Here is a 26,315-nt window from a genome sequence, read left to right as displayed (position 1 = left end):
TGGTAGTTCCACAACTTGTTCAGGACAGAAAATTGTGATTAAGTTCCATAAATACACAACTTCTGTAACAAAAGGGGGAAAGAGTTACTACTAGCATTTTATACTTACTGTACAAACACTGAGAGTGACCCACCACCAGAGGAGAAAAAGAGTAATAGAGCTGCACATGCATGTTAGCCTCTTTAGCTTGTCATACACAATACAAGATACAATATCCTCTCTAGCTATTAACGACACAATTTTCAGTCTACTAATAAACTCAGCAGTGTAACAGACTAGTGCTGAGTGGAGAACTTATTTCAAATATGTGCAATGTTAAAAAAAAAAGAAAAAAATTGGTTATCTTTTAAAAAATAGAACTAAACCTGAATTGATTTATAAAATAATGGACACAGTCAAGTTTGAAAATCAAAGACAATCACGATGGCATTTGTTATTTTCAGTGTGAATGAAACAGTTACAACAGACAGCTAACATTTGATGAAACCTGCATCCAGATAAAGCTATATTAAACTTGTTTGCAATTTCATAGAAGGATCTGAAAATCCCCAAATCTCCAGACTCAATTTCTAGTCTGTCCCACTGTTGGAAGCTGATAGGTGGGTATTGAGGGAACATGAAAATCCCCTACCTGCTCGGCCAGCTTCCCCAGCCTGTGAGGCTATAGCAGCAGAAATAGCAGGGATGAGGGAGAGAAGGAAAGAAGGTAACACAAGACAAAAATAATAATAAAAAATGGGAATGAAGGGTGGGAGAAAAAAAGAGGAGAATGCAAAAAGCAGGGAGTAAAATAAAAAGAAAAACAATGTCAAATACAGGAATCTTACAAATTAACCATTATACCATTAAAGGTTAAAAAAAGTAAAAAATGAGGTGTCAACATTTTAGTAGAGCAACAGAAGAGACAGCTATAGACTGCTAACCTTGGACAAACAGATTTAAATGGTTTTAGGACACTACAGAAAATGTTGTTAGTGGAAAACATGTGTCTAGTATACTGTTTTTCTTGTGAAGAAGTCAGTAAATATTATGGCCCTGCTACTTTAATGCACATCCATTGAAACAGGGCTTCCAGGTCTGCATTTTGCTAATAAAACAGGTTTGTAAGCGATGTCCTCTGGAAACCATCAGTAAGCTTTCTTTTGGGAAAAAAAATTAGTAGACAATGGAGAAAGAAAAAGATACTTACACCTTTTTTTCATACAGATTAACCTGCTCCTAGGGTGAAATAAAATCAAGGCTTCTCACGCAATCTAATTACTGTAAGACCATAACTAAATGGAGTAACTTCATAGTTCAATAATTCTTCATTCTTAGTCTATTTGCCATGATAAACAGTGTAATAAGTATACAAACCAGTAAAATTAAAAGCCAATAAAACCCCATCAGTTCTCCACCGTATTCGATAATGCAGTGTAGAGACAAAATACAGTGGTGACTAGTTCTCTTTCTCACTAAGCTGCTACTGTCATGGGGAATATCTAACCCAGAGGGGACTGTGGGGTTGTGAAAATAAACCTCTCAGAGAGCACTGCAGTTGTACACCCCTTTCATAAAACATATGAATGCCAACAAAGTTAAAGCCTACAGGAAGCTGCCACAGCAGCATCTATAAATAGGTATATTTTAGGCACGGGGGAAGATGAAGCATTTAAAAAACAGGATGAGTCTGCTCATTACATGCTGCCTAAACATAGAAATATTATTAATAATCCAGGTTGAACAGTGCAGTGTGACTGCAACAAAGCATGAGAATTGCTAAAATTCAGCAGTTACCTAACGCATCACTGGTGAGTATACTGCAGGTCCGGAGAGGACTCTGAGAGGACCAGAGCCACATATGGCTTGTAACTAAGACCTCAAGAAAGAGCAGCTGAAGCCTCAGCACCCTCCTTCTGGGGCCAGCTGTGGCTTAGAGCACTGTGAAACCCACTGTTTCAAAAGAGGCAGAGTCTGTACCGAGACCTGAGTGACCAGTTCAACTTGCCTGTGCAAACTGACTTTGCAAGGCAGAGACATTACAATGCTGGCAGCAGACAAACAACTACATCACTTTTGTTGTTTCTGATACTTAGCAAGTATTTCCTTGTATGCTAGATAGTGTACAAAGAAATAAAACGGGACAAAGACCATTTTCTGGCCGAAAACTAGCTCAGCATAGGTCACATCTATTGGACTAATCTCTTCCCCGCGCACAGGCTGCCAATGGGGAATCATTCCTGGCCCAGGCAAACTCTGCAACATGCAGGCATACACTGTCTGGGAGAACACTGCAGGTCAAAACCACGCCAAGGACCACCCTAACAAGTTAGAATTATGGATGATCACTTGTCAGCACTCAGCTCTTACCTAATTTCCACTGAAGCCAAAGGTCTACCTGCAAGCTCTCCCTTATTCCTCTCCTCAAAGTTAAAAACCATGAACTAGGCAATCAGAAGTCCTAAGAATTAAAAAAAATATTTTTTTTCTATCTAAGGTTGTGGCCTTAATATTCATACTTCTGAGTCTATTGATAGATGTTCAAAAATGGACTTTTTGATGGACACCTAACAATTTCATGTACCTAAGCACAGCAGCTGAAGCTGTGAGAAGAACTTCATAGCATGACTCATAATAAAGGCAATAAATGCAGAATCTGAAGGAACTCACCCAGAGCTGTGCTACATGGGTAAATGTGAATCATACTCTAGAGTTGTGACAAAGTGCACAGTCTCCTGTTGCACTCTTCTCAGAGCAATCCCTTAACGGCAGTTCCCCTTATTACTTTGGATATGGAAGATCCTCAAAATGTGTGATGTATCACCAAGTAAAAAGAAGCATTAGCTTTACCCTTAAATTTACTAATGAAGTTCCCTTTGCTAGACAGTAGGGTGGGATTCATTTCATACAACCGCAGCCATCAAAGAAGCTGGAGTGTAGTATAAGGTAGGAAGTATCTCCAGATAGTGATCCACCCCTCCCAAGACGGGCACCTGAAACAGGCCAAATGAAGCTCTCTTTGGAAGTATTACTCCCTTCCACTGACTGTAGATGGATACTGGATAACTTGCTTATGTCACTTTTAACTGACTTAAGGTCACTGAGGTTAAGCAAAGCAAGATGAATCCCGCTCTCCTGCCCCAGCTTAGGCAGATTTGCTAGTACATTTTCAGGGTTAACTAAGGAAAATGAACAATTCATGGAAGTTTTTCCTCAACTGAAATTAAGTAGCAGGTTAAATAAAAATGAAAATATTTATTTCAAGTATTTAAATGGAAATTAGCTTAAATCCTAGAGAACCATCTGCGCCTTTGTAAGAAAAGGGCTACTTTTCATGTCTATTTTTCTCTCTCTCTTGAGAATGCTGAGATGTTAGTTAATGAGAATTAAAATATGCTGGATGCAATCATTTCATCTCAGAAATCCCTGGACAATTAACTGTGACTATACAGGCATAAGAGGTCAGCAGTAATGGTATTTAAGTGCCTAAAGATGAAGACAATTATTTATTTTCAGAAGCATACCTCTAAAAATCTAGTCCAAAGTGACTGCATCAGAAGAAATATAGTAAATTTGCTCTACATTTGAGAGGAAATGAATACAAATGATAATGCATTAGTCTGTCAGTGATCCTAATCCTGAAATTATGATTCATTTGGAAGGCTAAAGCTCTTCTGTACCAAAGGGATTATCATAATGATTTCCTTTTCAAAGTAAACTTTAATAAAAGGTCAAATTCTGCTACAAAGTTTTTACACACATACATACACATGTATATATATTTGTATGTACACACACACACACCCCTCTTCTATTTGGAAGGGAGGAAAATAGAAAAAGCATTTTGGAAAAATCAGTATACTCTCCCCATGAAGCACTTGAGTTTTAATTTATCCCAAAAAATTGGAATTGAAGTGAAGATGATATTGAATATCATATTCAAGCTCAGTTAGAGCCTGCCCATACAGAAGGCAACCTGGATAGGCGTTTTGCTGGCAAGGGGCAAAAGCTGAACAGTGAGGTACGTTCAGAAAAACAATTAGTAGACACAAGTTTTAGAAGGAATGTAGAGTAAGCTGGATTACAGCTATTCCTACGGTAGATGGAGTTGTAGGAACCACATGCTGATCTCTTGGACTATGCTACTTGGAAGAACAAATGCAAAGGCAGATGCTATTGACTCAAACACTTTAGAAGTATTTTTATGAAGTGTTCAAAATCTAGAAATCATGAACCTTTTCTGGAATATATTGGAGACAATGCTAATTTAAGGAACATTGTTGACCAAGGATTAAAATTCATTCTGTTCAACACTCTAGCAAACAGAAGAGACCACAAGCTATGCTGGAATATTACTAGCCATAAACTCCCAGACTTTTTGGAAAGAGCATTCAGTCTAATCCAGTACCATCTTTGGCAGTGTCTAGTACCAGATGCTTTAAAGGATGCAATCCTGTATCTTTATATTCTCTATCAAAATTACATGTTTTGCAGTGGTGCTTATAAGTAACATCCTCAGTAATATTTCAAACTCCTTTAAAACTACCCTTGGCTTAGATGCTTCAAAACCTATTCCACTTGGAAGGACAATGTTACCAAATTTAGACTGTTCTGAAATGGCTTTTCTTCATTCCAACCACTCTGTTCTTTAGTTAGTGTATTGCTGTTAGTCTGTCCTATGGACTGAGATGCAAAATCTTAGTATAACTAAATGAAGCCTGACACTAAGCTAAATTATCAGCCAGGTTGTAAATTACCTCACTTGAGGCCCTCATTTTGTGCTATTCTTAAATTCATAGTCAATACCATTGTAATATTCCTTTGTGTGTGATCCAATTTCATAGTTTGTTTCAAGAACTCGTTCAAGAAACTTGTGCAAACAACCATCTAAAAAGCAAACTTCAGACAAGGAGCTAACACAATCACAAGGCAGATATCCATATTCAACCAAAAAACAAGCCAAACTCCAAACCAGTTGGGACTTCCAGTTTCTCTAAGTGTATTTGGCTTTCCTGCATGTTACTTCCAGTGGGGCTCATTTGAACTCCTGGGCATTATATCCGGCTTACGGCTGTTTAGTGCCATTCCCTGATCTTATGTTTGTCCTGAACAAATGACTTTGCCTCTCAGTGAAGCAGCCACCACTTATAAACACTCTGCAGACCACTGAAAGCCAGAAAGGGAGATTTTCATTAGCGACACAAGCAAACTTCCCCAGCCAAGAGAGATCTTGCCCTTGTTCTCTACAGCATCCTTCTTATCCGGTTCCAACACATCCCAGGACACAGAGAGGGTTCAAGCTACTCTCTAGAAAAAGCTGCAAGGATGGAGACAGCTCCATCCCAGCTCCATAGGGGAGCTGATGGACCCTATCCTGCTGCAGAAGTTAGAGCAGTCAGCCCTCAAGTATGCTCTTTCCCCTCCTCTGTAAAAGAGATCCTGTGGACACTTCAAAATGGCTAGACATACAGGAACAAATTAAAAAATATTGGTACCAAAAAACTAGCTCAACTGGTTCTCCTTCGTTTTCCTCTTCTAGTCTAGGGAAAGCAAGAGAGCTAACACTGCAAGTGTTCAGCTAACGCAGTGCCTGCTGTGCTCCTCCCAGCTAAGTGGTGACTCTGGTCGGACTCCTGACCAAGAAGCACACCAACCTCCATTTGCTAACTGGATTATACAGATATCTTCTATATCATACCGTCTAAGATGGCAGTCTCTAAAGACTTCAACTACACAGCACTCCAGATATGGAAAAAGAAATGAAGAGGCCTGTATTCCCACCAAAAAAATTTCAGTAGAAGAAATTTCAATTCTTCAATCAGCATTTTTTAGGTGAAGTCAATGAGAGAAATATGGGGGAGATGCTGCTTGAGTTCACAGAAGTTTCTCTAAAAAGACAAATTTTTCCCAAGACTATTTCTTAAGATTTATTAGGCTAAAGATACATTTGCTCTGAAGAATTCAGGTTCTGCTTTTGAGATTACAAGAGATTTTCTTGAACTTTATTCCTGGAGAATATTTATGGCAGTAATTACAAAACATCAAACTAAAGAACTCTACCTCTGAGACAAAGAATGACTTTCAACCCTGTTCAAGCTTTGCCTTGTCATATGTTTCATAATAATAATTAAAGTCATCAGCTAAATTAGTCCTGGGCTGAAGGGATACTGTGTTGATAGTCAGTGGGAAGGTAAGAAGAAATGGTGATGTGGCATGGCTCTTGTATTCATTTTCTGATAACATTTTCTGATTCTAATTCATGTTTCTGCTGATCATCAAGGTTACTTTTAGCCAAGGTCCGATGAAAGCCATGATTCTTCAGTGGTGTTCAACAGGGCAAGAGGCTAAGGCAGGCATAATATATTGGTCTGTACTAAAATAATCACCTGTACTTGTCACATTTTTGGATGGTCCCTCTCCTGAAATAAAAAATCCTTACATAAATGACAATCATGAAAAGAATAGCAAGCGCCTTATTTGTAGTTTCACTGAGAAGGGCTATTTCCGGCTTCCATACTTAAACAATTATGTATGTTTATGCATCAAAAATTCCTCAGTGTAAATCAGGGGTAGCTGCCAGAATTGAAATGTTGGACGTACCATACAGAACGCATGCAAGTTATACTGGGGAAACAGTGACTTTGAAGAGGTGGGAGAATTGGTAGGTGATCACATGGCTATGTAACTTCCAAGCCAATGCGGAGGCCAATATGCTAAGATGACTCTAGTATGTATAAAAAGATTAATAAGTTGAAAATCATATTACATCTGAGTAGGACACCTGTTGGATTATGATGGGAATAATATATACAGTTCTGATATCAGATTTGGAGGACCGAAAGGGATGGGGAAAGAGTCATAAAAATGAGATATAGTCCAGGAAAGCATATCTTAAGATTCTTCATCTATTTAACAAAGACTAAGATGTGAATTAGAGTCATGATAGAAATTAGATTTTTACTGTAGGTTAGAAAAGTGTAATAAAATAAAAAGTGGCTGAATCTAAAGTCAGACAAATTTAAACTAGAAATAAGGCAAAATTAATTAAAAATAGAACACCTTATGAAAAAGCAAGTAAATTTTCATCATTTGGAGTCCTGAAAGACTAAATGATATACTGTAGTTCAGCCTAAAGCTATTTGCTTAGTGTACTTGTCACTGGGTGAGAATCTAGAAGCTGTTCAGAAATTCAGACTATAGTCACAGTGCTCCATCTGTCCTTAAAATCAATGATTTAACAAAGATTTTTGAAGAATTCAAGTTAAATCCCAGATTCTCCCTGGGCACTTTCTACCGATTAGTGGGTCAAAATAGAATGAATGCAATAGATGTTGCAAAATAATTTTTCATTGTGTGAGTTATAAATTGCACACACAAAATATCTACCTACTTAATTAAATAAGGATCAGAATTATTCTATATACAGAAAGAATCCATTTTCTAACACACCAAAGTAGGCACTTGGAAACTGAACTTTACATTACAAGACTAAATACTAACTGTTTTCGGAGCACATAATATGTATTCTGTCACTATCAGGCACTTTTCTGAATTACTGTATTCATGGGCAGAAAAAATGCTATGAACGCAACATGCAGGATGAAGTGTTCACTGACAAAATAACAGCAATTTACTATCTGTATATGTAAGAAGAACATTAAGTACCACATGCATTTTCTTATTATGTCTAAAACCAAGCAGCCAAATGAAACACAATGAATGCTTCTTACTGAGAACCGTTTTCTTAAAACAACTGTTCATTCAAGCCTAAGGTGTGAAAAATCTTACCTGCAAACATATAGCCAGGTTAACTCTACAGCCGAGTGATGTGCTGACAGCCCGTGGATGGAGACCAAGGTCTTTAAATAATTTTGAAAATGACTGAGTGAGAGCTATTCGGGGTCGTTCTTCAGCCACTACTACACATGTCCGTACACGTGAAAGGTCCAGTCCCCTTGCCTAAAAAGAAGTTAAAATGTAACAAATGCCACAAACGGGTAGATTTAAAGAAAAAAGAATAGCAGGACTTAGGTCTAGGAATTATGACTCAAAGAGGAATAGAGGTTAAGCTGCCAGTATAATTTCAACCTTTTCTGAAAGCCAAATGGCCAGGTGATAGTCTAATATCTGAGAAGAGCAGACATACTGGCTTGGCATTTCAACGCTAGCATTTAGAACGAAATGGGTATGCTAATTCTGAAGGGAAGAAATGCCATCTCCCAATAATAATTCAGAACTCCACTGAATAATAGTAAACAGGAAGCATTAACTAGCCTTGAAAAAAACTGATTAGGAAATTGTTAAGTGAGGGTGGTAAGGGCTGGAGACATCATAAATGTCAGTAGCCCGAGCTCTAATTTATCTCAGTAGCATACTGGAAATTCTGGATGATTTCAGAAATGCAACTTGCTTCCTGGCTTTTAATTTTGGTAAAATAATATAGATATACACACACACACACACACAATGAGGACAATCCAGTTAAAGGAATACAGTACTTCTGAGTATGTGATTATTTAACTATAGGGACCAAAACCAAACTGGTGCCTCATATAATCAGGAAATTCATAAAACTCAATATACAATATACTAATCCTCGGGTATCTTGGACTTTTACACCTCCATTTTCCAACATCTGCCTACCAACACAGACTTCAACACAGATCAGAAAGCTTAGGTAAATAAAAGCCTTTCCTTGATGTTTAAAAGCCCTGTGATTTGAAAGAGAATGAGTGATATTAATACACAGCCTTTGGCGAGGCACAGTGTCGGTTCTGTGGAAGCTGCCCTTGCCCGCTGCTGATTTTCCCCTCGCTGCATATATTCAGCACAGTTGTTCTGGGCAGAGAAGGTGCTTGGACACTAGGCAAACGGCATGTTACGCACAACAGCAGAATTACTCACCTTCAGCGACTCTGTTTGCGAACCGAGTCCCTTAGTACAAAGCTCCATGACTGAATAGGAACAAAAAGTGTCTCTCACTTTGTACTGACTCACAGCCAGGAGCCACAGAGCAGGATTGGTCTCCAGTTCTGAGGGAGGAATCAAAATAGACTGGTGTCCTGAATAAACGCTGTAAAGATATAAGACTTGTTAACACGTGCTAAATGAGTCTGTAGATGTTTGCAGGCTATGGGATGCTAGAATTTAAAGTTATCAAAGCACTGGATGAACCACGGTAGTCTTACAAGTGCTCTACAGCTGCAATAGTTTAACATTAAGGGGAAAATTCTGCTTTTTGTTGTACTGTCAGAATCTATGAGGAATCAATAGGAACGTAAGCAGACCGTGGTCCTAAAATACTAATTTACTCAAAATGCCAGTGGGCTTTGCTGTTAGAACTGTACCAAAGAGAACAAAATAGCTAGGTTATTAATTCTGCTAATAAATGGTATCACAATATCAACAAAAATTATGTGTTGCTGACAAATAATTAAGATCGAGCAATTACCATTTTAAGATACCTTGATTAAAAGAGTACTTGATTACTTAACATGGAAATAACTCTCTCCTGCTGAGGCAAGCAGGAAGTTTGCAATCATTTTCAAGGAAGTAAATCTGGCCCCAATTTAACAATAAATGTGGCCTTATATTTTTTCTATGAAGGTTTTATGAACTTTCAAAAATCAAATATCCAACATCTCTTGTTTATTGGATACCAAGGGAGCACAAGTATTGAGAGAAGACAGTTATTAGGGTCCCTGAAGGAAACAGTTATGTCAAAACTAATTGCTATGGTACCAGTGATTCTCCCAAAGGGAATAAAAATATTCCCAAATTGATGCTTTTATTTCCTATGGGCCCTATGCTGATCAGTCATATCCGACAGGCAGATTTACCACCACTTTTACAGTTCCCCTCACATCTGAATCAGTGATTTGTAGATATTTCAAATCAGAACAGTCATAACATAAACCCCCCAAATCATACAAGTTCTGAAAAAGGACCATAAAGCCCCAGAGATTTATGACACACATGAGAGAAATCCATTTGTGACTTGAAAAATTAAAATGCCAGCTTGGTAAAATAAAGCTGACACTTTCAAATCCGAATGCCCGAGGTAAGACACCAAATGAAATTTTATTTTCAGGAATAGTAGCATCTCCATAACACTTGACATTAGGAAGAAAGGAAGATACGCACCTCTGCAATTCTTGAAGATGAGCTGTTCATACAGCTCCCATCCTTGGTGAGTGAGTGCCCCCCTAGACTCCAGATTAGGGCACTTTCAAAAGTTGTACGATTTGGAACAATGTCTGTGACCTGGATGTCTTTACATGGTATGATAAAGGCACAAAAGCTCTACAAATCCAGCCACAATGCCTGTTAATAATCCAAACAGTTTAGGACTCTGCTGGAGTATGAGCCAGAGAATGTCATGGAATAAATATGAACTACAGTTCAAATAATTTCATTTATCACACAGCAAAATCTTATCTTTGACTGCTTGTCCACATTTCCTCCATTCTTGATGATTCATGAGCAGTGACTTGCCATGAAGAGCTGTGTTCTCAGACATGGTCGAAATAACAGCAATAGCACAGGATGGTCAAATGAAGCATTATGCTTTTATGTTGCTTTTATGGAATCAGAATAAAGTCTAACTGAACCCCGAGCAAGTGCTTCATAAGCGTTTGAAAAGAGATGCTGGCAATGTTACCAAAGCCTGGAAAGAGTATGCCCTGAGCTCAACTGACAGATCAAACCCAGCTAAGGAGCAGCAACAGATTTTACTATAAATATTGCTCGACTCTTTCTTTCTTAGCCAATTCTATGAAGTTTTTCAGGGAAGGCCAAAAGGGTTCAGCTCTTTGCAAATTTAAGGCTAGGGCTCCACAAACAACCAAGGTGTGTAATTGGGCTGGCAAATAAATAATACTTCTAAATAAATGGGAAGTTGTAATCACTAGGGTAAGAAACTGTGATAGGCTCCAACCTGTATAAATAGGGTATACAGAGATTCAGCATCAAACCCATTCCCCCTCCTTAAATCCTTCTAGGTGCCGCAATCACTATTGGGGGAAAATATCTGCACATTAAGAAACAGGCTGCCAGGGGTTCAAACGTGGGAGAATTATTAGATCGTTCAGAACCACATTAGGCTCCTGAAAGTGTCACTTATTCAGCTCGGCAAAACATCCCAAAAATAAAAACAAAATCAAAAGAACACACATTACCCCTGCCCAGAAAAGTGCATCCAAAGGACACACTACCGGGAAACAGTCCAAAATGGTGGGATTTGGGAATACCAATTCACACCACAGACTAAATCTTTCCCCCTTAGTAACACTAATGAGTGGGGTGAAGTGTCTTCCCTCCTTGATCAAGTTATGTTGGACAAGTAAGAAACATATTTTTGTTCTCTCTCAGTCTCCCACCAACAACCATGCAGCATTAAAGCACCTGGATTTGGGTGCAAAATGACAGCCTCTTCTTGAGACTGAAACAAGCATTCTCACAAGCAGACTAGATAACAACATGCTCTGGCTACAAAAATCACTTTAATTAGACAGAACTAAATTAAGATCTTGCTAGAACCTTTTCTGAGTTTTATAATCCCTCAGAAATACAGGGGAGCTCAGAACTAAGATTCAGGGCAGCAGAAAATATCTACTAGGACGGGAACTTTCTGTGGGGCAGAATCTCAAACGTGTGCTGTTCTTGTCATAAACCTACAGAAAGACGGTATCATGCTTGGAGACAGGATGACCAGCACAGGCCTTGCCTCCCTAGTTGTGGTCTAATGAGCCACATACATCATCTGATTTGCTAGAGCAGTCTGGGGAGCTCAGAGACACACCAGTTCCACAGCTAAGCTGTTTTCTGCAACACCTGGCCACCTTGCTGTCAGTCGTAGCTTGACTCACGTCTCCGAGCCCATCTCAGAAATATTGTGCAGGCTTTGTGAATCACTCCAAGCAACAAAACATTCCTGGTAGTCACATATCCTTGCAAATTCACACTTTATCCTTCCATGTTAACCCCAGAGAAGCTGTATGTCACCAGTGTTTTGGTGGAGAGAAATGCTCCCTTGTATAGCTGGTTGAAAGCTTTTCAGCTTGGTGGTTTCAAATCAGTTTGAGATGTTAGAGGCTTTCTGCTTAACGTGGATACTGGCAATCAAGCAGAAGGCCATGCAGTTGAACAGACTGCAGTTGTGGAAGGCTGCTTTGGAGGATCATGGATAAAGCTAAATGTGGTCCCCGACATCCGGGAACCTTTCCCATCATGCATTCCAACACTGACCCATGCAGGATAGAGATGTTGGAGACTTTTCTTTGTTAATCCTGAAACAGCGGCATGGAATGAATAGACTGTTTCATCTCTCCTTCTTGAGACAAGACAGCCATCAAGAGACAGTTAAGCCATTATCTTTTTTCTTCTCATACTAGAAGCAACAAAATTGTGGTGAACATTGTGGCTTTGGGGAGCACAGATGGGACATTAAGGAAAGGTTTTCCCTGGGGGAGTAGTAGTTTCAAGCATTGACTGTCAGAGGAAAGAATTCTGCAGGTGGAGAGTCAATCCTGGGGATTTAAATATAAATCGTGGAAGCTAAAATTACCATTCTGAAATTGAAACGGCATCTGAGGTGTTGGAATCTGTACAAAATTCAAACTCTAGTTGTTTAAATACTGGGAATGAACTGAAGCAAGAACCTTTCTTCCCCTGTTGCAGAATCTGTTGCCACCAAAAGTAACTGTGTCTCTTGATGTAACAGTCTTATAACAGAAGACATAGTGCACTCTGTGCACAGAACTGCAGAGAATATCTGATGGACCTGAATAGCTGTTTATCAGTCTCCATCATTTCTACAAAAGGCAAAAGGAGCAAGCAAAAACAGGTGTAGATGAAAAAGACAGATTATAGAGCATTGCTGCACCATCTTGTCAAAATGACTGTTTGGATGCTGCTGCAGAGTGAAATGAAGTGGTAGTTGAGGTGGGAGATCAACCTTCAGAAATGCTCTCTTTCTTTAGGGGACTGCAAAGCAATTTGGGGAAAAAAGTATTCAGAATCAATCCTTGCTTTGAATAGCCCCGAGCACTTCACTGGTGATGGTGGACAAAGCCTTGTAATCTCGCAGTAAATGAAAAGCCTTGTCTGTCTTCACTGGGATAGGGCTGCACATGGACAGAAATGTAGCAGGATGAATTTTGGAGTCATGGTGCCATCAGATCACAACTCCAACTGCACTGATTGGCATGCTGCTTTGGCAGCATACAGAGATGCCTGGAAGTATATCTTAGCAATTAGCTGATCCACTGAATCAAAGATTTACCCCATGTTGTGTTGAGGAAGATTAACAATAAAGTCTGAGTCTTTGTTACAGTTCCAGAAATTTCAGCAGGGTAATAAATGTGGACAAATGGCAACTTCAATTGGAATTGCATTTTGGCAGGCTAATAACTTGCTATTGTCCTTACTCCTTGGTGTCATTCTCAGCTGATACCAGCTGCTTTTCCACCTAAGTGCAGGAGGCAGGTAAGCAATGCTGAGCCTTCTTAGTGCTATGCATTTCTTCTCTGCATTTCTACAGGTGGTGCTGGACATTTGGTGATGAGCACCAGGTATTCGTATTTGGCTTTTGGTGGCATTTGGTAGGGCCCAAAATAATCAAATTGCCATGCACATAAAAAGGAGACCTATTCAAAGCCTGTGAAGAGCCTCAGTATTCTGAGGGAATCAACAGGTGTGAGCAAAAGCCTTCATATTCATCTGGATCAGAGCTTGCAGGAAGGACAGTACAGGTCACAGAGAAGGTGTTTGGGCATATGTCTAAGCTAGGTTTCCTCAGGCTTGGGCTGAAATGAAATCTTCAGCTGGAGACCCATGCATTCACAGAAGAGGGGCTTTTGGAGAGCAAGCAAAGGACCTCATGCTATCTGGAGAGTTCAGAGATAAAAACCAGCATTCCCAATGTGGCATACAGTCCACTGAAGGCAGAGCACTACTACACATGGTTAGTAGACAAGCAGTCAGCACTGGTAGGGCGGTGGTATCTCAAAAAGAAGTTTAGCCTACGAACAGCAAAAGAGATCACTGCGTAGGGCACACAGATTTTCCTAGAAAGGACCTTACCCACAAATCTTGATGGATTTCTGGTGCTGAGAATAGGTCCAGTTTTACAGTTTTCACATGACAGTACTGGAGCCAGTGAGAGTGGAGCCATAACCAAGCTTTTTGTTTTAACTCATGCTCTGGTGCTGGTACAGACATTAGTCTTTGGATAAACACTGAAATACTAGTATTTTGTTCCTTTAGCTCCCGCACTGCCTTTTGGGGCAATGCTGGCTGCCCAGAATGAGAGCCATGTGGTGACTTGAAATTCTTGTTACTGGCATTTCTTCAAAAGGCTTTAACTTCCCCGTTGCAGAGAAGCATTTCAGCAAACTCTGAGCTGTGAAATCAAAGCCTTTTCTAACATTGCCCCCGCTTGCGACTGGGCACTTCTGAACAGACGTGTAACTTGTCATTGGGAAGCAGAGAGAGCACTGTGCCCTTGTCTGAAGTAGAACATACAAAATGATCTAACAAAACCCTAAAATGGTGCACCTCTTAAAAACCTCTTAGAGAAGGTCTTATATGCACAGCATATAAAAGAATGTGTCAAATCCTAGCCAGAAAAGCTGCCTCTCAGGAGAGGCAGCATGTAAGTGACTGCTGAATATTGAGAGCACAGCATCCTGGGTACCAGGAGGGAAATCTAATCAATCAGGGAATAATACACAACAAAACCTAAAACTTTCCCCAAAGTACTGATTGTCATTAGCAGACAATGAGCTAGATTGTCTAGCTAATACAAACATAAATACAACTTAGCAACAACTTTTAAAAATGGAGGCTTTTGGTTGTGAACTATGATTAGGTCCATGTGGCAGCTACTGGGGCAGAAGGAGAGGCAGGTGGTCCCTCAAAGACCCAAGTATGGGAGGAGCAAGGTTACTCCATATGTGTCTGCACACTTGCATGTTGCTAACCGCTGAATCCTGCTCTGGAGCACAAACACATGATCCAGTAGCACCAGGAGTGGAAATCATATATAGAGTCACTTGAAAGAATTTGTGGTGCTCAGCATCATTCCAGCACGAGGTCCCTTTATCTAAGTACTTGAAAGTGAGTAAACAGGTTTGAAAAATTTGACCATTGTTTTCATTTTGTATTGAGGAAAAAAAGTGAGAGTGCCATCTTGCCCTGAACTAAAGAAGTTCCACAGGCCCTTCCTGACTCCCTAAGACCATTCTGTGCTCCCTGCCTAACTTCCCCAAAGTAACATCTGCATGGAAAATCCAGCTAGTCTGCCTTTAGAACTCATAACCTGGGGTTAATTGGATGATATAGTGCCATTAGTGTGTCATGTCTGCTGGGACTGGCATTAGGGACATCCTAAGGTAGGAAGAGGCTAATCAAATCTGGCTCAGTTCATCAGACACAGTACAGTTTGTATTTATAGGCCCTTGCTCAGATTCAGGCCTGCCTTAGCACTACCTTTTGTGTCCCCAATTATTCACCCATGTTAGGGCCTTCAGTCAGGTATACAGAGTCAGTGCAGTTAATACATTGCAGAATTCACATATCAAGGTGATTCAGGATTTCAGGTGCCCTTGAACCTTCTAGACTTGAGGTAGGTGTAACAGACTTATTGTAACAAGCAAAAAACTGTAAATTACCTCTTCTGCAAATTGCTCCTGGCTAAAGACTTCATCTGGAACCGGCACTCCAAAGTGTGCTGCAGCCCCAACTCTATATTTTTCCTGCCCCAATTATGCAAAAGATACAAGAGAGATGGCTGTGTTCATACCCTTCATTTTCCATGTCAGAATCATTCTTTTCTGAGCTGGCAATTTGGGCTTCTTTATGTAGTCCTGCCTTTAATTTGTTATAAATGGGCTAGAAACTGGGTGAAAGGTTCATGTTTGACAGATAGCTTCAAGCTAGACTAGAAAACCTAGCAGTAATTAAATGATTTGTAGCACACTATAGTTTTTTACATAGCAATTCTCACACTAATGCTGTAATTCCTTGCTTACTTCTTCCCCACTTCTGTCTGTTTGCTTCACACGAAACCCTACAGTCTCTCACTGCAGAAGCTACCCAGCAGCACTGCAAGAGCTTGGCACTGCAAGGCAGAGGGAGGAGGAGTGGGAGAGAAGAAGGCTGCTCTCATTACACCTTACCTGGAAAGCTTTCCTAGAATAATTTGATAGGAATCACCATATTTACTGATGTGGCCATCGCAGACTGAAAAATCCAGTTCCTCCAGTCCAGTTTGAGTTTTACAAGCCTGTACTATTACAATCTTTGTTTCTGAGAATTACTAACATATTAAGTAGTTTCTTTAAAATAATTAATGTACTCAGTTTTAATTTCAGCACGGAGAATTCTATCCTCCAACAGTAAAAGGAGAACTACAGTATGGACTAGCTTAGTTGGGCTAAAGTGGAGGGAAAATTCTTATTGTATTTGCTCGCTCAGCAGCTATTAATTAAGTAAATCCTCACTAACATAAGTGTAGGATACTCTGTTCTACCTCACAGGGACCAGCATTAAGTTAGGGAGGGACAATTTAATTTCAGGAAGCAGTTTCAAACAATGAGATTTAGTATTGATTCGTCTACATTAGAGGACATTTGCAATTTTTTTTCTTTTAAAAAACAGAATATATTTTAAAATGTAATGCAAGTTAGAATACTACAATCACCTTCTCAGAATGGAAAAATGACAAAAGAGAAAAATAATGTGTCCTTTTAATGAGTCATTAGTAAAAAAAAAACTGTTAAAATTTGGAAGTTTTGGATGTATGACCCCACCTTGGGCTGCTGCCTCTGCCGCCACACCCAGGATGTGCTGTTCTGTGACAAAGGTTCCAAGGAAACTCTGCTGGAGCATGCAGCCAGTTCAGAGGGAACTTGGTAAATCCCCCCTTTTTTTTTTTCTTTTTAAACATGTATTGCTCTGCTTTGCAAGGTTTCTTTTCTTTATTATTTTATACCCTCTAGGACATAAAATAATAAATTCAAAAAAAAAAACCCCAAAACCTTTGCAAAACTATGCAATCTGTTCCAGACTTACCAAGGGGCTGGCTCCATGCTCCAGCAGGCTTCCCTAAGCAGCTTTGAGCTCACAGAATGCTGCATTCTGGGGCATCGCAGTGGAGCAGGCCAGCACAACATCTAAGCACCTATAACGGGGATAAAAAGTTAGTTTTTCTTTCCTTGTTCAGTCTACGCCCACTTTAGTCTAGTTAATAAAGGACATTGTGGAAAAAGAATTTATTGGAAGATTTTCCCACTTGTCATTTTAACTGCACTCTGTACAGGAGGTTGCATTCTCTTCCTTTTGTATTCCTAAAGTGAAGAATTCCTATTTAACCCTCAAAACCCAATAGCTGATCAAAAAATGAAGATCTAGCTTTATTTCCATATGCCATTAGAAGCATTAATTTAGTTAGTGGGAGTGATGACAGACAATCATAACTTGACAGTAAATCCCTCTGAGGTAGAATCTGGGCTGTAAAAAGTTGGGAAGTATTCTGGTATTCTAAACTACAAAGAGCAAAATGCAAAGTTACAAAGTTTTAAGTTACAAAGAGCAAGTGTCTAGTAGCCTCACAATGTATTTTATGCTATTAAAGAACATATCAAATAACATTCACTCTAAAGTAGCAATGAAATGGAAGTTAAGTTTGTAAGTGAAATTAATGAAGCTTCCTCTGATGTCAGCTTTCTCTAAATGACAGTCGCTATTCAAGCAGGCTGCATCTTCTCTGGTTTTACTGGAACAGGAAATCAGTGGCAAAGCAGAGATTGACATGATGGCTCACGAGATTAGAGTGTGCCTGTCCTGATCTTGGTTCTTTCAACTTGCTTTTTTTCCTTTCTCTTCTTTGAAAATTATATCAAATTTTCTATTCCTTCTACAAGCTACAGAGGAGCACAGACCTTGATTGCTTGCTTTCTCCCATAGGTTTGCTACCTTATTCCAGTTGTACACAATCTTCTCTTGCAAAAGGCTGACTGAGAAGGACCTAAGAGCAACACTTTCTTATTTGTTGTAAATATGGTTCCAGAACAAACACAAGTTTCTGTATTCAGGAGAGTTGTGGGCACCACAAAATTCTTGGTTTCTGGACAGGTCAACATTTTATCTGTATTCTACTGATCTATAATGATGTTGCATACAAGTTATCGCTTGGATGCCCCAGGTCCCCCATTTTCCCATATAGAAATAAGCTCCTTAGCTGAACTCTCCCATCCTGCTTTAACAGTCTTCTCCCGGGGTTAAGTTGCTGAATGCATCGTGATAGATTTAACTTAGCCCACAGCAGAACTAAGGCCGAACAGTGCCAAAACTAGGACACACCACAACACGTTCCACTATAAGAAATATATTCAGCTGACTTAAAAGTATCAACATTTTAAAAGCTTAACTTAAATAGAGGGACCCTCAACATTTGTGAAATGTTTTCTGAGTTTTTTGTAGCCCCAATATTTTTATTTTGTATTAGACATAAGTCATTGAAATATTGTGATTTTTCAAAACACAGTAATCTCTAATCACTATGTAAAATTGGAAATAATATTAGTTTAAAGCAACAAATATTGATCAAGAATGAATAGGGTAACACTGCTAATTTTGGGGCCATTTCACATTTAATAACATATGTTTTAAACAGTAAGGGCAGTAAAAAAGGCCAATAGACTGCTTTTAAATAAACAATACTTCCCGAGAACATATTGTTGAAATTGTTGTTAAATAATGTTTTAATGGGGGAATTAGTAAATTGGTAAAAAGTTTATCAAGAATTATATAATTTTTTTTGCCCTGGGTTATCTTAATTTCAGCAACTAAAAATAACATACTGCTAATACCAAAGAGCTTCCAATGGAGCGAGCAAAAATTCTGGAGTACTGCAAATCTAATATGTCTTAGTAAAAATATGCTTGCATACTGTTCCCATTAGCTCTTCCCCTTTGTATCAACTTAGCAACATTAAAAAAAAGAAAGAAAAAAGAAGAAAAAAAAAGAACAGAAAAAAAATCAATGCAACCGCTTTCAGTGCTGAACTGTAACTTCCCTGGAGTATAGAGACTGACAGAACTGCTACAACTTCTAAGCTTCCTATTAATAAAAAATGACTGATACACATTTCACTAAATTTTTTTTTTGGTAGCTTTGCTACTGCCATGCAAGCATCTTTCTCTAATAAAACACAATTTCATGTCTCTCCAAAAATCACATCCACCAATAAGGAGGTCCCCAATATTCACTCGTGCTTTCAGATTAGACAAGGAAAAAGAAGAAAGGATTTTCTGAAGGTAGCGTATCGTCTTCCTCAGAAGAAACGAGGCAGCCCCGGCAGAGAGGCAGTCAAGCAGCTGCAGGTCAGCACACAGCCCCACTGCTGCTCTGCACTCAACCGAGCCTTAAATACTTGAGGCCATGCCCCGCGCAAACAAAACACATCCTCTGTATAGCTTCAGGCAATTTCAATTGCCTCTGTTAGTCCCAGAGATGTTCTCTGCTCTTCCCATCCTTTTATCACTCGCATCATCCTGGTTCTGTTTTATATAACACCGTATTTTAAAAGGTTGGAGAGAAACCTCACCTGCAGAGGCACCAGAGGACAAACCCGAGTCCGCAGTAAGGGTCCAAACAGATAGCAACTTCTCGGGAGGGATAAAGCTCACACTGCAGCTTAATAGAACGACAAAAGGCACTAGTGGCTGCATGAGACATCTGAAAGACAACAGCAAAGTAATTAAAATGATCAACGAGGCCACAGCTCATTCCCAAACTGCGCCAGGTTCTTAAATCAGTTACTGGATAAAGAAAACAAATAAATATTGACTTTGTGCTCTGTGTAAGCATGCATGTAATTTATACCTAAGAAAACATGGTTTTCCTTCAAGAGGTCGTCCAAATAAGCATGAAAGGGAAGGGAAGACAGAGCGAATGTTTGAAGAAAGTTAGGGAGAATTTTGCAAGTGGTTCACATGTGTGCTCCAAGCTGTATGCAAAGCTAATGATAATGAGCTAAATTTGCGAGAAGAACAAAGGAATGAATGACTATAGAATCTAAATGTGATTTGAAGTATTTTGTTATCACCAATAATATACTTCCAAGTACACTTTTCTTGATATAATAAATAATTTTTTCAGTACAACCATTCAGCCATAAAGATCCCTGATAAACTTAGTAAATGTGCTATAAAATGTCTTTATGCTAGCCAGCTCCTAAATGAGAAACAGGTCTTCTAAATCTTGATATGGAAGGTCTCAGAGACAAAATCAGCAGAAAGAAGAAACAAAAAAACTGACCAAAAAGAAATTCTTCAGATTTTTTTCTAGTCACTTTAACTTCTGTTACTGACAGCACCTGAACTCAGCTGTGAGCACGTTTCCCACAAACTCACCTGTCCTGGCTTAGAAGTTCTAACTATAGTGGGAACAGAATTACACCTTTTAATCTTTGTTTTCTCTGTTGATAACAAGAAAGATTTGTGTTAGAAAGACAGCCTGCGCAAGATTTAGCTCACCTAACCTCTGATCTCTGCCACTTACTGAGCGAGTTGCCTTACATGCCATCACAGTCACTGGAGGGGAACAGGCACCTGGAAGGTACAATTTATCCAATCCTAAAGTAAAGCAGGGGATTAAAACTCCCAAAGTGACTTTTTCTCCATTGACTCTGAGTGCCATAACCGACTCTGGACATGTTCCAAGTGCTGTACAAAGACCAGCTCAAACCAGGTGTCCATACTGTGAACATCTGCAGTTTGAAGTGATTAATTCTACTCTCACTGAAACAAGACCAGTTTTTCAGACAGGATTAATGTGAACTCTCCAGGACAAGAACTAGTGTTATTCTTTGAGTTTTTACACCATACAGGGTCCAAGCCAATGAAAAAGTTGAGAGTAAACATAAGAAAGTGGAGTTTACTTCCTCCAATATGGCAACCAAACATTTATCAACTTTTCAGAAGCCACAAAAGTATGTTTATCCATTTTTTAATTTATCACCATTACATTATCATATGCCTTAAGGTTTCCGATGATACTTTTATAATTAAATCACTAACAGTGATCTAGCAGATGATCCATATTTACATAAACTTGCTGAATCAGTGATCTAGAAGCTCTGTGACCCAGATACCTGATAATTAAGAGTTCCACAAGAGATTTATCTGGATTTCACTTTAGCCGCCATTAAGCAAATGTTCTTCACCTTGCCCTGGCTTTGACTCTCTTTGAAGCTGTCCAAATACTGACTTTGCATAGTTTGTAGTCATTTCTGCAAGTCTGAGAAGGTGGGATTCAGATTTGATTAAATATGGATGACTGCATCTAAAACAATCATTTCAGGCTCACTTTAGGGGCAATGAAGGCATATATGACATCCATCCTGTCCCAAAATAGATGTTTCAAATAGGTCAGGTGAATTACACCCTAAAAGACCCTGTTTCTCTCTGTTGATTATAGAGGAGCCTAGTGACAAATCCACGTTTGTAGACTTTGCAGCTATCTAAAGTTAGGTGAAATGAATCTTCCAGGAGCATCTGACATGTAACCATCAGCCAGCTCGGCCACTTAACCGTTAGTCAGCTTCGGGCAGGTCACTTCCACCATTCTGTGCTTCAGATTCTCCACCTGAAAACTGGGGATAGTGATGCTTTCTTTGTTTGCAAAGTATGCTGACAGCTTCTGAAAATACATGGGTAGTGCCAGAGAGTATGAGAATTTTAGTACAAGCTACAAGTGGGATACTTCAGCAAAAACTGCTCAAGTAATCATAATCCTTGGACATATAGTAGATAGGAGTAAGGAAGTAACACATAAGAATAAGAAAGTGATTTTACCTCTGCCTGCAGGCTGGTGAAAACAAAACTGGAGTAATACATATGTTAGCAGCTAGAAAAAACAGCTTCAAAATATTACGGCTGAAGGGTTGGAGAAAATGCCAAAATAGAGATTTAAAGAGTTTGAGATGCCAATGTTTGTCATACAAATCCATAAATGAATTTTTTCCTGTTTCCTCTAGTATTATACCAGGTGAATATACCAGAAACATCTGTGGTCCCCTTAACCACATGAAGAAGAGAATATTGAAATCTAATGGCCAGCAGCTGAACTGCAGTAAGGAACAAACAATGAACAAGTAGGCTGACCAGCACTGCAACAAGTAGAAAGGGGATGACTGAGTCTCATTTCCTTCATATCCTGGAAAAAATAGACGCTTCTGTTGAAGAATGCTTTAGGCAGACAAGTTATTGGGCTGTACGCAGGGTTATCAGCATGAAACTTTTTATTTTGAGAAGGAGGAGAGGGACTAAACTCACTGCAGTAAACTCACACAGTACAACAGTCAGTACAGAAGAGCTAATTTAATGTTAATTGAACCAAATAATGACTGCAAGGGAGGAAGCCATTCAATTTCTATTACCAAAATCAACAGAAATCACAAATAAGGAGCAATCTGCCAACGAGGAGCGACGGCAGGAATGCCAGTTTTAACATAAAATGCCTACCTTTACCCCTGCTAGCATTCCAGTTGTGGAGACACTGAAGTCAAGGTAAGCAAGCGTGTCAGGGTTAGAAGGTTTGTAGATCTGTGCAGGCCGCTTCTTTGGCAAATCGTCTAGTGAAAACAAAGAAAGAAAATGTATTTATCTTACGCCAGTGACAGACAGACCTCTGAAAACTTGACAAGTGCAACAACAAAAAACGACACAGCAGCCCCCTTGCCTTAATGCTCACCTGTATCTAGTACTGGAGGCCACGTTCTGACATCCACTGCTGCTGCTGCCTCTCGCGACCGTAACAATTTACATATTAATTGCGTAGTCATTAAGCAGGCAGAGCGACTCACCTAGGAATTTAACAAAGAAATAATAACACAATGGGATACTGATTAATTCTCCTATGAAAATGAGCAAAACCATGATTTATTCTCTGCCAGAACAGGATGCAGGTTTATTAGTCTTACATTTTCCGATCAGGAAGTAAAAGGATGCACAAAAATGAAGCTCACAGAGCAGATGAAGTCATGCGACTTTTACAAATTGCATGGAAACTGCACTTTGAGCAGACTATTGCAATGAAACTAACAGTACCTTAATATGGAGGATATGACTTTTCCAACACATTACATCGCTTATCAACCTAGGATGCCAGTACATTAGACCGTGACCAGAACATTTTCTATGTGATGGTAATATATCTTGGTTTATAAACACTATTTTAACATAAACCAAAATCTAACTTGACACTTATATGAGTAATTTTACTATCTTAAGTCAATTTTATATATTAGCCATATATTTCTGATTCCTGTGCTTGTGATAAAGCACTGGGAACTCCTCTTTGTATATTGGCATAAGTAGCTCTAGACTAGTAATTCTGCAAAGGACAGTGAGAAATGGAATGGCAAATTTACCGCAACTACCATCTGCACTGAATTTTAGATGGTATGTGCTGAAGGTATTCTCATTCGAGATTATCTATTAAAAAAAACCCCCATAAATAAAGTAGCAACTACAAAAATATGCTACTGATTATAAAAATTAACTCAATATATTTAAGCAAACATTCAGACAAACATAAATATGAACATTTAATCACTGAAGATAGTGCAGAGGAAAAACTGAAAAGGCAGCCCCACTCTTCTCCAAAGTTTGAGAATCTGTGCACAGAAACAATGCTAAGAATATTTTTTTCTTTAAGGAAGTGGAGACATTTCATTGCACACTGAATTCCCAAGGTTTAGCAATCTAAGGAGATCAGGAACCATATGTGCACTAAATTTTACCACTTGAGCAGAAGAGATCAGCCTCTGTAGACAGTAACCTCATGGGGGTCAACTTTATAGGTCAACTTTATACAGTAAATGAGGAAATTAGAAGCATGTGAGCACTGACTCAAGTTCTCCTTACTTCTTATAACCTCATGATTTCCCTGTATGGACACTCCAAATATCTCAGGCTAAAAGTGAAGAAAGCTGAAACCAAGGTTCACTGCAGCATCCTTCACTCCAATCTTGCCACTGTCATGATAAGGCAAAATAATTCTTAAACAGTTAATCTTAATCTATGTAAATCTTGATCTCAGCCATAGTGAAGCACAAAATGAAGAGAATTTCAAGGGTTGCTAGCCATCACAGAAATTATGCTATCTGGAAAACCAGGAGGCTCAAGAAAAAATGCAGTGTCTCCAGGTCAGGAGAATAACGAGTGGGGTGTAAACAGCACGGAAGGTGGGAAGGAGAAAGAGTGGGGCTGAACTGCAGGTTAGCAACTGCTCCAGATGGGACAATAATTATTTCCTGTTTTCCTGCTTATGTTTTCTGTCAAATCAAATTATAGTTAGGTCTGTGCTAAATTAGTCCTCTTACTAACACAGAATGAAACCTGATAATGTTCAGTTATATTTTACTACTACCAATTCATCATCAAAACACAATTATATGGGCCAAATTTTGCTTCTCAAAGCAATTCTTACTGACTTCAAAAGGTGCTGTGTTGATATATAGTATGTCAGAGCAGGCTTTGACCCCATCACACCAGGATCTTTAAAGCATTTCATTGGCAGTGAAGGAACTGCTTCAATATTTTAATTTCTACAAGGTCATTCTTCTCCAAAATGAAAGAAAATCCTTGCGTGAATCAGAGCTGAGAGGCTTTTAAGTCAAACTGGCATTAATGTGGCTGGTAATTTTTGATATTTTATTTAAAGTCAGTCTATTGAAGAGAATGATTACAAGGCAGCTTAGGCCTGTCCAAGGATTTTTCAGACATGAAACCAACCAAAACTAGTTTGGCTATTAGACCTCAAAGGAAAAATAAAATAAGACATTTTATATCACTTTTATAATTTTTAAATACTGAAGTTTGAAGTTGTCAGCAAGCAAATATTTAATAACGAGAACCTTGAAAATAACAGACCAATGTATGATTCCTCTACTGATATTTTATGGCATCTGATGCTATGAAGAAACCCACAGATTTTAATTATCCCTAGCTCTTACAACTTTAAATTATCAATATTAACTTAAAGTGTCAAAATTACCTTTGCTTAATATTCTCTTAAGTTATTTCAGAGACTCAGAATTCCATTTAATTGATTAGAAACCATCCGATATAAGCGACTATCTCTTTGCAACCATTTTATTTCCCTCACCAACATGCTCAATGCAGTTATTTATGTGCAACAAAGACTAAGCATGATTAGATACAGCCAAAACACATAATAAAGTATTAAATGAAAAAGTCTGAGTAACACTTCTCTGGATGAAACAACAAACCAACCAACATCTTCACAACAGAACTTTGAAATTGCTTCAAACTACAAACAATTAGATGTACAAAGCTGAGCACAAATCACCATCCGGTCAAGCTAATCTTTCCACAGTGCTTTTTCTCAGTGGTCAGTGTAGCACTGAGAGGTGAGGAATCCTACCTTTCTTGTCATATAGCTCAATACAAGAAAGCATTTCCAAAATATTTCCTGAGAGAAGTAGCACAACAGCTGTCTAAAGTGACAGCAAAAGTTGGAAGGTTGTTTGCTGTCAAGTAATGTTGACTCTGCAATTAAAGTCTTGAGTTTTTGGAACGAATATGTATCTTCAACTTACAGCACTCATTTAAGCTACAGTTGCTAAAGACTATGCTAGTCTGCTGCTCATTTAATCTGCTTGTGCACTTCCAGACCTCTGCTCACCTCCACAATCATCTTCACTGTAGGCAACGTTGTAGCTATGTTCTGGGGATGTGGAGGTCGAACTGTTATTGGCACACAGCCCGCATATAGGCAACCATAAAATGCCGCAATCAGGTCTATTCCTGCATGAAGAACAAAACAAAAATCTTCCCTGAAAATCAATCCCTTTAATCACATACACCTATGTCAGCATAAATATTATTCAGAACCAAACTCCGAAGGTTAAATGAGAGACTAAGCCCTTTAAAAGACTTCTTTTTCAGCCCCTTGCCAGTATTTGTTCAGCTTCACTGATTCCTTTCAATTGCACTGTTCTCCTGAGCACGAAATACCAAAGGCGACACACACAGCTGGAACCACATATCATCACTCAGATGAACTGTCCACTTGTATGATCCCAAAGTTACCTGTTAAAAAGACTGATTTCTACAGATTAGTTATATTCCTAAATTTAAATTTATATGCGAGAGTTTAAAAGAAGAGTGATCCCCCAGCAAAAGGATGAGGTAGCGCTCTGCTGGTTCCTATGACCTGTATAAGGAACATCTAGATGTTTCACTTAATATTTTCTTTCTCATGCCATTTTTAACCTCAGATACCTGAAATTGTCAATAAAAAAT

At 38.9% G+C, this 26,315-nt stretch overlaps 1 protein-coding gene across 1 annotated transcript in view; it reads right to left on the bottom strand.

Annotated features, from left to right (window-relative positions):
- DIP2C (disco interacting protein 2 homolog C) overlaps nucleotides 1-26,315 on the bottom strand; it is a 331,587-nt gene that overhangs the window by 31,169 nt on the left and 274,103 nt on the right. The window contains exons 27-32 of the mRNA XM_067291920.1: nucleotides 25,696-25,817; nucleotides 22,738-22,849; nucleotides 22,509-22,618; nucleotides 19,589-19,719; nucleotides 8,884-9,052; nucleotides 7,768-7,938 (exon numbers count right to left, since the gene is read on the bottom strand). Of these exons, the coding sequence (XP_067148021.1) occupies nucleotides 7,768-7,938; nucleotides 8,884-9,052; nucleotides 19,589-19,719; nucleotides 22,509-22,618; nucleotides 22,738-22,849; nucleotides 25,696-25,817 (815 nt within the window). The remainder of the gene's footprint in view (nucleotides 1-7,767; nucleotides 7,939-8,883; nucleotides 9,053-19,588; nucleotides 19,720-22,508; nucleotides 22,619-22,737; nucleotides 22,850-25,695; nucleotides 25,818-26,315) is intronic.

Source organism: Apteryx mantelli, chromosome 2 (genome assembly GCF_036417845.1).
Source record: "Apteryx mantelli isolate bAptMan1 chromosome 2, bAptMan1.hap1, whole genome shotgun sequence".
In the NCBI taxonomy this organism is placed as follows: domain Eukaryota; kingdom Metazoa; phylum Chordata; class Aves; order Apterygiformes; family Apterygidae; genus Apteryx; species Apteryx mantelli.
This window is presented reverse-complemented; position numbering and strand designations above follow the sequence as displayed.